This window comes from Podarcis tiliguerta, assembly GCF_965153285.1.
Source record: "Podarcis tiliguerta genome assembly, chromosome: 9".
NCBI lineage: Eukaryota > Metazoa > Chordata > Lepidosauria > Squamata > Lacertidae > Podarcis > Podarcis tiliguerta.
Genome location: NC_139542.1, coordinates 34,284,373 through 34,299,883, shown reverse-complemented (window position 1 = coordinate 34,299,883; position 15,511 = coordinate 34,284,373). Strand labels below are relative to the sequence as shown.

The window sequence follows — 15,511 nt, the reverse complement described above, 5'->3', positions numbered from 1 at the left end:
CTGAAGGTGAGGGGGCAGCGGGGAAGGCTCCCGCCCCCTCGCAGGTCCCCACCGCCCTGGGGGCCAGGCCAGCACGGAAAGGCTACCGCTTTGAAGAGAGCCGCAGGGCAAGCTGAGCGCACGCACGCAGGCACGCAGGGCGGAGCCGCGGCGCTTGGATTGGCCGAAGTCTCGCCTTTCGTCGCCGCCTCGCTCTTCCCCGTCTCTCCCGCGTCTCCGCCTGTCACTCTTGTCCGAACAGGAGAAGCTCTCCAGGCGACGAGGCGAACCCTTGCGCGGCAGCCCACTCTGCGCTGCTGCTGCCGCCGCCGCCACCATGCACCTCTGCAGCTTCGCGTGGCGCCCTCTGGTCCGCCGCCTCACGCAAGGGGCTGCCCCCTTCGTCCGCGGACACGGTGAGTTTGGGGGGGGGGGTGGAGGGGTCGCGCGCGTGGCTGCGCCGTCGAAAAAGCCCCCCAGAAGCACGCCGAGGCGAGGAGCTTGGGGCTGGTGACGAGCCGCGTGGCTCTGCTGGGCGAGGAGGGCGCGCAGAGGTTGAGGGCGCCGGTGTTTGCGTTGGCTGCCTGGGAAAGGAGACGCGAAGGTCACGGCGCTGAGGCAATGGAGGGGAGCCGAGAGGACGCGGCTCCTGGCACTCAGGAGAGCCGCTTCGCGTTCGCCCAGCCCCTCGGCATCGGCGAGACCCAGGAGGCTCTTCCTGGCGGCGGAGCAGCAGCACCAGCAGATGCATTTTAAGCCCGGGGTGGGAGGAGAAGAAAGCCACCAGAGCCTCTTGTGTTTTTCTGTTTCCCCTCCGAAGTTATTTTGACTAGTGGAGAACAGGGTGGGACTGTTTACCGGAGGGGAAAAGATGACAACCAGATGACCACCAGAATCACCCCGGGCCAGTGTGTAAGCAGCTGACAGAAATTCAGGCTAAAGGGAGAGAAAACGGCGCAGGGTGTTGGAGAGGGAGAGTCCGGGGAAAATTAATAAAGGGTTGGTGATTTCCCTTCTTACTGGGCATGTGAATGTGGCTGAGGTAGCACAAACTGGCGAGAACTTGCTGATTCTGCTCCTAAAATAATCCGTCCTCTATCTGCACAGTGCAGGTTCTTATCCGCGAGGAGCGATCTGGGCCTTTCTAGGTTAGAAAGATGGATCCTGCTAGTTAAGGACTGTACACTGGTTATACTAGCCCATATCTATGTCTAGTAGTCTGTTTTGCCCTCAGGGGATGGATTTGGATTAGCGGTGCTGCAGGTGAGATAGCCACACTGCTCTTTAATACTGAGGGTGTCAGTGGGACAGATGACTGTTTGAGGATATTTTGTCCAAGCAGGATTTCTTCCCTGAAAGTTTTGTGAATTGGCAAGAGTCAGATTGGTGCTTCCATTGTTTGTTTGTTATTAGGTTTGACAAGCATATACTTAAAATGCTATACACATGTTAAGAAATGGCCTGGGCAGTGGGATAGGGGAAGGTTGTAGCCCCATTACTGACATCAAATAGGAGTGTATGGCCATATTCCACATGACTGTGCATTTTTCCTAGTTATATAATAGTGTGACTTGTGTAATGTAGGAATGCAGTAGTAGAAGTTCTGTCTTGAAAGAAGATGCCACATTTCTCCCAAAACAATGTAGTTTACATCTGCACCATTTATTGATTGAAAAAACAGGAGTGCTTATATGGGGCATTGCGGTAGGGACTGTGTCATGAGGCACTCAGGTATCTTACATTATTAATTCCAAGACAAGATGGTTAGATTAGAGAAACTCTTTGGAGCAAGGGAGAAAAATCCATGTCCATCCTTTTTAAAACATTTGTGTTATCATAGAATCATAGAATTGGAAGAGAACCTGAGGATCATCTAGTTCAGCCCCCTGCGACACAGGAATATGCAGCCATCCCATACGGGGATCAAACCTGAAACCTTGGTGTTCTCAGCACCGTGCTGTAACCAACTGATTTATCATGCCCAATTCAAAAAACAAATGAACACCTGGCTTAAACTTCATTCTGGTCAGCATATTCAAGTCCACATTAAGCATGTCTCAAAATTATATTTCCACTTTGTATTACCTGGTTACTCTGTGCCATTCATCAGGTGCAGAATCTTTTCCTGGGATTCACCTTCTCATGTGAAAGGACATCATGTTATGGGGAAAGACTAGCTCAGTGGTAGAGTACATGTTTTGCATGCTGAAGATCTGAGTGTCTCCAGGTAGGGCTAGGGAAGGCTCTGGACAGTGTTAACAACTGCTTCTCCTGTTAATAGGTCGGTTTGATCTATTACCAATAACTTATGAAAATGCTAAGTGCAACAGTGGCTTTGTATGATCGAAAGAACTATTGATCCTGTCTTTATCTTACATTATGAGATTTGTAGCTGATACATTTCTTTAAAAAGATCTCTAGATTATCTCAATTACAGCATGTTGAGCTTACTGTTTTGTTTTGTATTTTTAGTATTATCACTAATATTATACCTTTCGTTTTTGAAGCACCTTTCCGCCAGATGTCATCTGGAAGCGTTCCTGGATCTTCTGGGGAGAACTTTATTTATTATCTGCTCGTTGCTGGTGCTGCTGCAGCAGGAGGTTTTTTAGTGAGTGCTTTCTTTACACATCTGTTTACATTGTCCAAAAACTCCCAGTCTTCTCAACAGGACAGAGAAATGATAATGTAGTCAAACCAAAATTTAAGTTGGAACTTCACTTACAATGTTTTCTGGTAGCAAGCTGCTGACTTTGAGACCAAAATCCTATACATACCTGCTTACCTAGAAATAATCCTCATTGAACTAATGGGATTTGGGTAGACGTACATTGGGTTGTGTTGCAAAAGTCAAGTGTTTAATCCAACATTTTACGGCAGAGGTGGGAATTTACAGCCTTCCAGATATTGCTGAACTATAACTCCTATCATTCCTGATCATTGACCATGATGGCTGGAATTGATGGGAACTGGAGTTCAACAACAAATGGGGAGAGGCAACAAGTCGCTCACCTCTTATTTTATGGACTAAATTTATGTCTAAATTTTAAGGGGGAAAATAAGTAATGATTGTGAGAGTGCTCCATTCCAAAATAACTTCTTGATGATAAACTTTTTGATGATAAAGCTGGAGTCTTTACTGGGGTTGGGTGACTTGTTTCTGCTTATTGCTATAATGCAGTAATATTAATGCACATTTCCCTGTCAAAGCAGACTGCGAAACTAGATTTACCCAGAAAGAAAATACTAGAACTACAGGCCAAGGCTATGCACATTTACTAGAAGTAAATCCTTCTTATTTCAATGATGACAACTTAAAGTTAATATTAGACATATCCTAAATGTCAAGGTGATTGTACACAGCAATAGATGGGTTTTAGGATAGTTTTCCAAGAAAAGTTTTCTTGGAAATTGGAAGCAAATGTCAGTGGCAGTTCTAGTATAGTCTTCGTGTCAAAGATGGCCATTAGAAATAATAATTGTAAAGTTTGTTCAATCAATACGATGAATTCAAAGAGCCTGCATCTCAAGCAGGGGACCAGTATGTGTGTTGGTGCTGGGAACAGTTATGCTCCCCAGTCCCATGCAGCTATTTAACTTAAGATTGCATCATCCATAGCTATGGATTGTGTAACAAAACAAACCAACATAAAAAATCATGGGGAAAAGGCTGCATGAACTCGTTGTCATGTATAGTTTGATGCTTACACTAATTGTTCCTACTGTTGAGAGCCAGTGTGGTGTAGTGGTTAAGAGCGGTAGACTCGTAATCTGGGGAACTGGGTTCGCGTCTCCGCTCCTCCACATGCAGCTGCTGGGTGACCTTGGGCCAGTCACACTTCTTTGAAGTCTCTCAGCCCCACTCACCTCACAGAGTGTTTGTTGTGGGGGAGGAAGGGAAAGGAGAATGTTAGCCGCTTTGAGACTCCTTAAAGGGAGTGAAAGACGGGATATCAAATCCAAACTCTTCTTCTTCTACTGTCTGATCCTACCTGTTCTACCTTCTCAATATGTAAATGTAGTAAATGGACACCAAAACATTCTTCCAACCAAAGGAAATGAGCTTTGTACTACTTCCCACCACTCAGGAATGCAATATTTTAATATTTAAACACACACACACACACACACACACACACACACACACAGAGTAAATATGTTATTCATCTCTTCTAACTAGTACCTAGGAGATTAACCAGCTGAATCAAGCATTCAGTTGTCTTTGTCTACTCTTCATTAGTTGCTACACATTTTGGCTTTGATTTTCAGAACTTGGAAATGATATCAATGGAGCTTAATTCTAAGTAATATATGTTTGAATAGCAGTGCTTGTTTAACTATTGTTTATTGCTATCATAAGTTTTATTACAAAAATAACACTAGTCGTCAAAATGTTATCGCAAACATTGGCTAAATAAATAGTAGAAGATATGCCATAAAACTTTTTGTAAGGTTATACTATAACATTTCTACCTGTTTAAGCAAACAGAAAATAAAATACAAACAACAGTCTTACATTGCCTTAACCTTACCTTTAATGTAGTAACCATGGCTTAGTGAAAATGTGCAAGCTTTCAGAGAGGCAATCCTCGCCCATCATTCTGCTGTTGTGCTGCACTTGTTGTAAGCCAAAAATGGCTTATCTTCTGAGTTACACCAATAAAACTCAGAAACAAGAGGAGTTAGACTCAGTTTAGTATGCCACGAGCTCAGGCCCATGGGTTAGCTCTCTCTAGACTAACCGTGAACTGAAAGCAAGGATTGTCCACTAGTTCATGGTTTGTCCACAGAGCTAACTCATGAGCCCAGGTTCAGGGGCATAGCCAGGGGGTGCGGTAGGTGCACCTCGGGTGTCACCACTGGGGGGGGGTGACAAAATGGCAGGCGGCATTCACCGTGGGGCCTGCAGCTTGCCCAAGCCACGTGTCTCTGGCGCCCGCAGACTCCACACTGTCTGCCAACTGCCTCCCCCCCCCCCAGCTGTAGGGTGGCTGAGGCCCTGTGGCACTCTCCCCATCCCTATGGGCGCCATGTGTCCCGTCCTGTCTCTATGGGTGCCGCCCATCCCGTCCCTATGGGCACTGCGCCCCCTGTCCCACCCTTATGGGTAGTTCGCCTCGCTCCTGGGCGCACTGCCCCAGGTGCCCAAGAGGCCCCAGGTTCATATAACATATGAAACCATCGCTTAGCTGAGTGCAGCAGCAAAACAAGCAGCTGCTGCCTGAGAGCTTATACATTTTTGCTAAGCCATGGCTTGGCTGAGCGTGATATGCAAGCCAGGTCAATGTGTTGTCGCTCTTAATAGAACTTTGAATCTGACTCTAATTAATAGAGCATTTCATCTGATTTTAGTATTCTGAAGAGGGCTTTAATCAAACCTTAAATACTTTGATATAATTTTTATAAAGCTAGAATAGGGTGTTACAGTTTAATTTATATATTTTTATCTCTCATTTTAACCTATTAAAGGAAATTTATTAACATTCCTGTGTTTGTATACATATATTCATATACTGTATTTTGGTGACAGAGTTTATATGTTTTATTAATCTTTATTTATGATCTGTGTTTGTTCTTATTTTATTCCTGGTTTGCAGTGGCTTTTGGCTATAAGCAATTACGTTTGATCGTTAATGTTTAATCTGACCTTATTCATTAAAAAGGCTAGCCTATATATAAAAATACTCACTGCGATCTTTACACATTTTACTCAAAAAAACCCTCCAATATCATGTTGGCTGAAAAGCAAATCCTGGAATTTGGGAGACCTTGGAAAGTGACTTTAACGCAGTGCAAGAAGCCAACTAGTAAAAAAAAAGAAAGGACACTTTATCTAGTAGAGAGGAGCAAATCAGAGTATGAGTTATTTGGAGACTGCCCATTCATGCCAAAACTAAATATACGCACAACAGTGTTTCCATGTGCTTAAGAGGCCCTTTAGAAACTAGCCTTGGAGTAAGCACTAGAAAGATCTAAAAGTTGACATGCTGGATTATTTGTAGCACAGTGTTTTTGTTTTGCATTTATTGCATTTATGGAAGAGTTAGTAAAAGCTGAGAGTCTTACATGGAATATAAGAAAGACACAATCTTCATTGATTGGTGCAACTTGATTATGTTTATAAGTACAAAGAAAGTGGTAGAAGTCCACCTCCACATTATAATCTGGAATGCTATGTAGTCATTTCCCCCACCTGTCCCTTGGTCAATAATGTCACAATTGTTTCCCCCCCCCCCAACCTGAACTTTATGTGAACAGTTTTGTATAGATTATTGGTTTGTTTTTTTCTGTCCCATGTTCTGACATTGCAAGCATTCCCTAAATGGAAGTGGGTGGAGCTACAGATTATGTGGGATTTGGTTCATTTCCCCCCCTTGATGATATGTATTATTTTTGCAAACTATAAACATTAATAGGAAAAGCAAAGAACACAGTCTTGGCATATGGAGATAAGTGCAATTATTATTTTTAGGCCTACAGAACGGTTACGTCTGACAAATCCAGGTACAACGAACGTATCAGTGATATGCAGCAAAGAACTGTAGCAGAATGGAAACCAAAACCGTGGCCTCCTCAGTGTAAGTTGAGAATTTATGCATTTACAAATGATACTTCTAACTTAATTGTCTTAAGGACATTTTGTTTTGTTTTTTTTAAACAGCAAAGATAGGAGTAGGGGGGGGGTGGAAATATAGAAGCTGCTAATCTGTTGAACTTTATGTTAGACTTTACATGGCTATGAATCAGAGTTCTGTTTAATTTAATTATTTTTGACAGGACTACAATGGTTCTAATTTAGTGCCTCCTGGGTCTAGAATATTATTGGTTGCAAGGTTTATATGCTATGTATGCATACATTGCTACTGTTACCATGGGCATAGCCAGGATTTATGTTAGGGAGGCAGACTTTATGTTGAGGGCCCCAAGAACTTCAGTTAGTTAAGTATTTTTATTGATTTACATGATTGGGGGGAGGGGCAGCTGCCGCACTTGGCTACACCCATGATTGTTAGTTTGCTCAGATACATTTGATCATTTTGTTGCAAAGAAAATGCAAAGACACTCCTGAAAGTGATTCAGTTCATGTAACACATAGTTTGGGGTTGTTGTTGTTTTTTTAAAAAAGATTTCATTAAGCATCACAGAGAAAAAATATAAAGCACTGAAGGTTGAATGTTTAGTGAAAGATAACTAAATACAGAACTCATATCACTAAAATTACAGAAGTGGTTTTGTTTGAGATCATAATTCCAGTCAGTCAGCAGCTTGATGGCTCAGGAATTTCAGAAAACTCTGAATATAGTGCTCAGCTAAGTCATTGATGGGGGAAATTCTATACACAAAACCCAGGGAATTGTTTTCTAGTACTGCTTATTATAACTAAATGAGCACTGCCAAATGGCTTCCTGAAATGACTGCTTTTATGTCTATAATTTGCTTAATATTTTAAATAAATGAAAATATTTCAGTATGAAATAACTAAGAAGGTATATAGATGGAACTCAGTTTGAACTGTGGCTTAACTCAGGAATGAACCAACATGTTTTCACTCATACAGTTCATACCGAAGGATCATTAAGATAGTGCTGCTGAGTATATAGAAATGTGAAATTCTATTAATTAATCTCACTGAATAGTCCGTGAGTTAGGCTCTGTTTCTTTGATGGAAGCTGTTTCATCTTAGGGATGAAGGAATGTTTAGAAGGCTGTGACCCTATACCCAGTTTCCTGAGAGTAAGCTCTACATAGGATGTATTTTTAAGTAGGCATGTATAGGATTGCCTAGTAAGTTAATGCAATAGTACTTCCAACACAGTTAAATTCTAAACAGTTTGCTCCTGTGCATATTTATTCAGAAATAAGTTTTTTGTGTGTATAGTGAGACTTATTCCCAGGGAAGTACGCAAAGGATTGCTGCCTAAGATTGCAGTTACAGGGCTAGACATTACAAATAGCTATCAGCTCAGCCACTGAACGCATCCTCAGACTACCTGGGCACTATCCACTGTTACATGAGCACGCTTCTTTTTCCTTTCCTCCTCTCTCCAGCCCCCTGTGAACCTCAAATCTTTTCTGAAGGGTCCCCTAAAACCCTCCAGGGAGTACCTGTTCCCCCAACGGTTTCTGTTCTCTGAAAAATGTGCACTGTTGGATCTCACCCAACACATGTAGCTGCTTTTCTTTTCCCTACCTAGACGCAATGAATGCAATCAAATTGCATTTACCTGACCTGGTTTTTGTCCCACCCCCTTTTAAAAAAATTATATTGAATGATATGTTTGGGTTTTGAAAACTATTAATTTATAGGTTACATGCTATTTTTCTCTCCTCTTGTCTTTCTGCCTTCTTTTCATGTTCCTTGTCATGAGAAGAGTGCAGGCTATTTGATATTCTTCCTTCCCTGGCCCTTTATTGCCTTTCATAAATGACCTTACCTCCATCTAAATTGTATGCTTAAACTATCTTAACAAATGAAACATTCAGAAAAGCAAGCATTAGATTTCCCTCAAGTTTTTAAAATATTGTGATGCCTTTCAAATTCACCTATGATTTGGAAAACCCATAACTTGTTCTATACTTTCCTTTTTAAAAAATTTTTTAGACAAAACCTCTAACCTCTCAGCAGAAGACTTTAGGCTACTTCACACGTTATATTTTTTTCAGCTGTACACCTATAATGTGTTAAGTGTACACTCAAAATTGTAAAATGTATGTGACAAACATGGGTATCACAGAAAAAATACTGCATGCCGAAGCTTCCTGTTAGGTGTGCACTCAAAGGCAAACCCATGGTTTTTTGTTGTGAAGCAGCTCTTTGACATTGAACTGAATGGGGAAATGTTAATAGAAATAACCTGCAAAATTCCAAAATGGTGTTTATAGTGTACGCTAACGTTCCAGTTTTTGCAATTTTCTGAGTGTGTTCATGCAATTTCTTGTTCCAATTTCTGTTTCCTTCTCTTAATCTTGTTTCTGATCTCCTTTGCTGTATTAATCTTTCTTGAACTAGAAAGGTTGTATTTAAATCTTTCTAATTGTTCCTCTGCTTTTACACTTTCAGAATAAAATACAAAGGAAATCTTTCCAAAACCGAGGAATTAATTTTTTTAAGGACAGTCCATCGTTGTATACTTCGCAGCCAAACTTGAGAAAACCATCTCTTATAGAACTCCATTTTTGTGAGAATACTCCCCAATAATTATATCTTTTCAAGGCCAAGATAAAACACAACTTAAATACATCCTATAGAAGATAACTTGGCACTCTTAAGACACTGGCTGATTTGAATTAATACACTTGTAATTGACTGTCCAATAAAGGGTCCTGAACACTTATCTTGCTTGTCAATCTGTGTTTTGTGTGAACAGGTTAGTTTTCTAGAAATTTGTTATATCCCATAGAGGGACACAGTTGGGTAGTATGGTCTCTGTTTTAGCAGGAAAAAGAGGAGCTGGATCTGTTTAAAAGTCAATTTATTCAAGTCTTAAAAACACATTGCTGTACCAATACATAAGAGAATGATGTGACGTAAACCAAAAACTTAAAATAATTGCCCCTATTCATGTTACTATCAAGGGTAAACGAAATACCTACTTCTCAGTACAAACTTAGATAATATTTGGATGTTTTGATCACATCAAATAATTAATTATATTCTTTGTAGCCAATCATTATTAAACCTGACAGTGTCTCTCTCCCTTTGTTCACATACCTATCTTTGCATGTCATTGCCTGTTAATTTCTCCTCAGCTTTGTTTGCCAGTTGGGCTGCTGTCTGTCAGCTAACAAAGCTTGTGGGTCACTGTTCTCATCTGTGTGGTGCTGTGCCTGCTCAATTACATCTTCATTTCCACGCCTTCTTACCTAGAATGTTACAATCCCTGTTTGAAAACATGTCCTCTGGTTTCTAGGCTGTGGTGTGCATTTCTGTTTCAGTGGACTTCAGCATTTATTACAAAAAGACGGATAATAATGGAATGGCAATTCATGAACGGGGGAAAACTGGGCTCACAAATAGCACATGTCTTATTCTTGCATTTTGGTCTTATTCCTGCATTTTGGTATTTTTTACGTTTGCAGCAGTTTAAACATTCACATCAAACCTACAATTTATTTCTTATTTCTATACCGCTTGCTTGTAAAATAACAAAAACCCTCAAAGTGGTTGGCTTGCGATCTACTTCAGTAGAAGGAATGTGCAGAGCCATTTCCTCCAGGTGAAAAGGACAGAGAATTCATTGCATTTCAGGACTTCAAGTATGACAATACTGTTCCTGTATACACAAACTGCTCTTTCATCTAGGTGATAGTATAGTTTGACCTGTGGCCTGAGCAGATTTGTTTTTGCTGTTTCTTAATTTGCATCTCTATAGCATGATGCTATGCTCCACAGCAGCTTCTAAACATAGCAGCCTATTAAGGTTGGCTTTAATAATATCATTCATATATTAAACATATAATATGAACATGAACGGAGCCTCTTTTCAATGGCATCCTTGCCATTTCCCTCCCGATGGCTGCAGTCTTTAACTGCTGTACATTTATAAATAATTCTCTGTTATTGTAGCATGTTTCTGTTTGTTTTGTTATGTACTTCATAGTAATCCTTTGCTTCAAGCTATATATTCTTTTCACATATTAACAAGGTAACAGGCTAACCTGTTTCACATTGCATGTTTGTGCTTCATGATTTCTCTGTTATGTTAAATGAAGCCTTAGAAAACGATGAAACAGAAGCAAACGAAACTACTGATGCAAGTGAAGAAGTAAAGGATGCAGTTGAAGAAGAGACTGCAGCAGTAACTACTGGTGAATCGGAAGTACAAAATGAAAAGCACACTGAATCTGCAGAAGCACAGAGAGAAGACGAATCGCCTGTTGAAGAGGCATCCTCTGGTGTGCAAGAAGAGCAAGATGCTCCTTCCAGCTCAGAGGCAGCCCAAACGCAAGCTTAACATTACAAATGGAAATCTGTAGGCATTTTACCTTGTATCACAGGAAGCACTGCTTTGCTCGCGTTAACATAGTATTCCACACGGAATGAACTTGTATTTTAAAACCTTAATTAAAATTTAATATAAATGAGATGTGATTTCAGGTGCAGTTTCCAAGTTTAATTCATACAACTTATTTTAGGTAGCTTGTTGCAAAATATTTCTGGAAGAAGGAGCCCTAATTTGCCATTTGTGGTAGAAGGCTCCTGGTTTTGTCCAGAAGAAATAGCTAAACATGCCTAGAGAGTGTGTTATAAATAGAATTGAGTGCAGTTCAGTGTGCTCTTTCCCTCCTAAATGCACAAGCTGTAAGATGTGTAGAGAGGCATTTCGGCCCATTAGAAATATATTTACTATTACAAAATCTTGTGTGGTTTTCTTCTGCTGCCAAATCAATTGCCTTTCTGAATATTTTTTTTAAAAAACAACATTATTATTATTTTTGGCGTATTTCCAAAACCATCCATTATTTGGAGGGTTGTATTCACTGTTTCTCTCACTCAGGGTAGATACTTTGAAACGAATGAACCCAAGTTAAAGATGTCCGTTAACATCAATGTTTCTACTTTGAGTAGAGACAAGCAGAGAATACCACCTATAATTTTGAGTGCTTTTCAGACTTCGTTATGCAAAGAATGAGAATGTGATTTCTGATTAGCCCTAAAAAGAATGACCAAATAAGACCATTCCAAAATAATTTTGATGGCTCCGATCCAGGAAGTGAGTAACATGAATGCATTCTAGGCTCTGTTTCATTGCTGGCCATGGAAATATATTTAGAGTGGTGCCTCGCAAGACAAAATTAATTCGTTCTGCAAGTTTTTTCGTTCTACGAGTTTTTTCGTCTTGCGAAGCACCACTGTGTATTGACGGTTTCCCATAGGAATGCATTGGCGGTTTAAAAAAAAAGGCGCAAGACGTTTCGTCTTGCGAAGCAAGCCCATAGGGAAATCCGTCTTGCGAAGCAACTCAGAAAACGGAAAACTCTTTCGTCTTGCAAGTTTTTCGTCTTCCAAGGCATTCGTCTTGTGAGGTACCACTGTACTTGCAACTCTTTGTCTTATGTAGTGAACAGTGGAACCTGACACTGTTCAGCATTCTCTTAATCACAGATAATGCCTTCAGGATTAAACTGGTAAAAACTAGATGAATAAAACATAGGCCTTTATTAGGAACGGCTCTATAGTACCAGCACACCCCTTAGTCATCTGATTTGTATCCATCATTAAGTAATTTGTAACATGAGTTCAGTTTTGTCATTGCTGGCGATGCTGCAGTTAAAAAGACCTGATCTTAAATAATTTATAGAAGCAAGCCTTATTTGGACAAGTCACTCTTGCCAGAGGGAAGGGGGCGGGGAGGTGATTTTTGCAAATACCCAAAGCACTCTGTACCTTCCCAAAATCTGTTTTGGAGGTTTTTAGGGGTCCTCCGGAAGGGTATGGAAATTGGCTTGGGAGACCGCAAAAAGAATTGGAATGGGTGGAGCTTAGAGGAGAAGGATTTAAATCCCCACTTGGCTATGAAGCACACTGGGTGACCTTGGGCCAGCTACTGTCTCTCAGCCTAACCTACTTCATAGGGTTGTTGCTGGGGGGATTAAATGGGGGGGAGGAGAACCATGTATGCCACCTAGAGCGCCTTGGAGAAAAGGGTGGGATATAAATGCAATACATAAATTACAATTTTTTATTAAAAAAACAAACCACAACCTTCCTGCGGTAGAAATTCCCAACTAAACTTCCAAGTCTGTTTGGGACTTTTTACATTCTTGCAACATAACTGTCCCATTTTATGTACATAACTGCATTATATTTATCTAGCTAGCTTAGTTTTGTTTATCAATAACTAACTGGGATGTCAAGTTTTCCACAGCCATGAAGCTTGAAATGCTGTGAACGGGGCAAGCCAACTGAACTCCAGACTTTATAGATGGAAATAATTGTCTGCTACTGTATTGCGGCTTTCCCTGGCTTCATGAAAATGCCGATTTGGCTTCCCAGAAATAGCTATTTCCGATGCTGAAGAGAATGGAATAAAAACACTGATATAATGAGATGCAATACAATTAAATATAAGCAATACAAGTGAAAACCACAAGCAGAGTTGGAGAAATTCCAGTTTTAATGTGTAAAAGTACTCAAGTTGGCACAATAAACTTAAGTTAATTTTGTTTTTTAACATAGGTGATTTCCATTACTGTATCTCCAAATGGAACTGCTAAATTCATTTAAGAACATTAGGAGATCAGATAGAAATACAGCTGCTTTATTTCAGCTGAAAAATAAAGGGGTTCTCAAATTTTCCTTATAACACTTCAACTTTTGAGGGGGAAGCACCTTTCCCCACACATACAGTTGGAACAACAATTAGTAAGCACAGTCGTAATGTAGTATTGCACTGAAATATTTTGTATTAACAGAATTGAAGATCTGAATTCCTAATTACGATCATTTTCACATGGAATAATGATGCAGGGAAACAGAATGCTGAAATCGGTGTCTTGCCTACCTCTTAATAAAGGATTTTGTTTTACAATTTTTGTTTGCATTCTTGTGAAACCTGTAGTGCTTCCTTGAATTATGTTTATGTCTATTATGTTTCTACAGATACCAGTATCTGCTAAAAATGAACTATTTGTGTAACAGGATAATATTTAGTATGGTGTCACACAGTGAAAGGGTGCAGTTCTATAAATGTATGCATATGGGTACCCAAGGAAACTTTGCACTATCTATTGCAGTCTTCCACACAGCTTTAATAGGCTAACCGTTTTCTGTTTGAAATTGGCTTGCCTGTTGAATAGTGTAGAAATTGCAGATACCTCTGCTACAAACATGGTTCTGACCCAAGTCTAGCATCAGAGGTTGTCAGAACGGGGCATCTGTTGGACTCATGTGACACCATGTGACATCCTGCCACTCACAAAGTTTTTTTTTTTTATAATAGTTGAGTTTTTATAATTGATGCTATTATCAAGTTTGACTAACAGCAAACTGCAACGAAAGTACCCCGAGATTCACAAGCCAACCCTGAGCTGTGATTTGTGGTCCCGATTTGTTGAGCTGAACAGTGTTAGTGAATTTGGTCCAGAAACTAGTCAAAGTTTAGTATTAAGTCCAGTTTTCAATGTTTGTCTGTGTGTAATGTGTATGGGGTATGTGCAGATGACAACAAAACCTTAGAGCCTGCCATGGTACATTCTATTTAATATAAGCAGGCAGTTTTGTAGGATTCCATTGCATATGGAGGATGGCACACAAAGGCAGAGGAAAAGCAACCAGTTCAGAATTCTAGAGCAACACTTAATTTAAATGTGTTTAACATGCATCCTTCTTAAGTTAGTCTAATGCACTAGAGATGCTATTGTTTCTTTCATGCTACATTTGCCTTGAGAATTAGGGTTATCTTATTTCATTTTGGTAATGACTGATAAGCAGCCCATATACCTTTGCTAATTGTTTGCTCTTTCTTTTTTCTTTTAATTCACATTTAAATGTTCATGGAGCATTAATAATTCACTTCCATTAGTACAGTATAGTAAAAGAAAAATGCATGCATTGATATTGCCATTTACTCGAAGATTCATATGTCTTTAATTGAGATATTTAAAAGGATTTTGCAGACTGAACTTTTATCCCCACTCAGACTTAACTGTAATGGACAGAAATGCTTTTTGTTAATCCCAAACATCAATTAGTTACTATGTATTTTAGACTTTGGCACTTCTACTTTCTTCAGATTATTTGCAGAGTAGGGCTCAATGGCAAATGCAGGCAGAGCGACTATGCTTTGCAACACAACTGTTGACAGTACAAAGGTCCAGCTATTAGTTTAAAAAAACCATTTGTCAGAGCATTCAGTGGGTTTTAGTTTTAGTCATAACTATGGCATTTTAAATAAGCATGTGCCATGGATGTTAAAGTTAACTAACAATCTATTGAAGATAAATATTATGGCTCTTTGTCATAAGGAAATAAAACTACAGACGTCTTGTACACATGTGCTCCAGCTGTCCTATACCAACCCTTCCTTCTCTAATTATTGATTGATATGCCACTTTTGAACTTCGCAGTTCCCAAATCAATTCTCACAATTAAAAAATCCACAAGACAACCCCAACCCTCCCCTCCAAAAAAACTATTGTTACCATAATATAAAAAACATACCAAAAATCTGCAATGGCAAACAAAAACTGATAAAATCAGCTGAAAACTGTAATTTGATCACAGAGCAACCGGAACAGTAAATCTAAACAAGAAAGATGATTAAGATCATTGAATAAAAGCATAATACTATACTTTCATTTGGACACCATATGAAAACCAAAGTAGGGACCTCCCTTGCTTAACAAATGAGGTATCTCCAGTTTCCTCATGCCTCACTTTTGAAGGTGGGGGCACCCAGAGAAGAGGCTCTTCTGCAGATCTTAACAACTGAATAGATACTGAAACCTGTAGATGAAGAGTTATGTTGGAAATATTGACCTGAGAATTTGTGTCTGTGTGTGTATTTGCAGGGGGACTTGTTTATAATAA

General features: G+C 39.9%; 1 protein-coding gene across 1 annotated transcript; it reads left to right on the top strand.

The window, feature by feature from the left end:
• Positions 1-11,064, top strand: MGARP (mitochondria localized glutamic acid rich protein). The gene is made up of 4 exons (XM_083457646.1): positions 1-395; positions 2,487-2,590; positions 6,452-6,557; positions 10,693-11,064. Exons 1-4 carry the CDS (start codon positions 317-319, stop codon positions 10,932-10,934), a joined length of 531 nt encoding a protein of 176 aa, XP_083313772.1. The 5' UTR covers positions 1-316; the 3' UTR covers positions 10,935-11,064.
• The last annotated feature ends 4,447 nt before the right edge of the window (positions 11,065-15,511 follow it).

Excerpts from the sequence above, each read along its gene's own strand:
- MGARP (XM_083457646.1), top strand. The coding sequence starts at position 317 with ATGCACCTCTGCAGCTTCGCGTGGCGCCCTCTGGTCCGCCGCCTCACG. Across the intron at positions 396-2,486 it reads CCCCTTCGTCCGCGGACACG|CACCTTTCCGCCAGATGTCA; the intron begins GTGAGTTTGGGG and ends TCGTTTTTGAAG. Across the intron at positions 2,591-6,451 it reads CTGCAGCAGGAGGTTTTTTA|GCCTACAGAACGGTTACGTC; the intron begins GTGAGTGCTTTC and ends TATTATTTTTAG.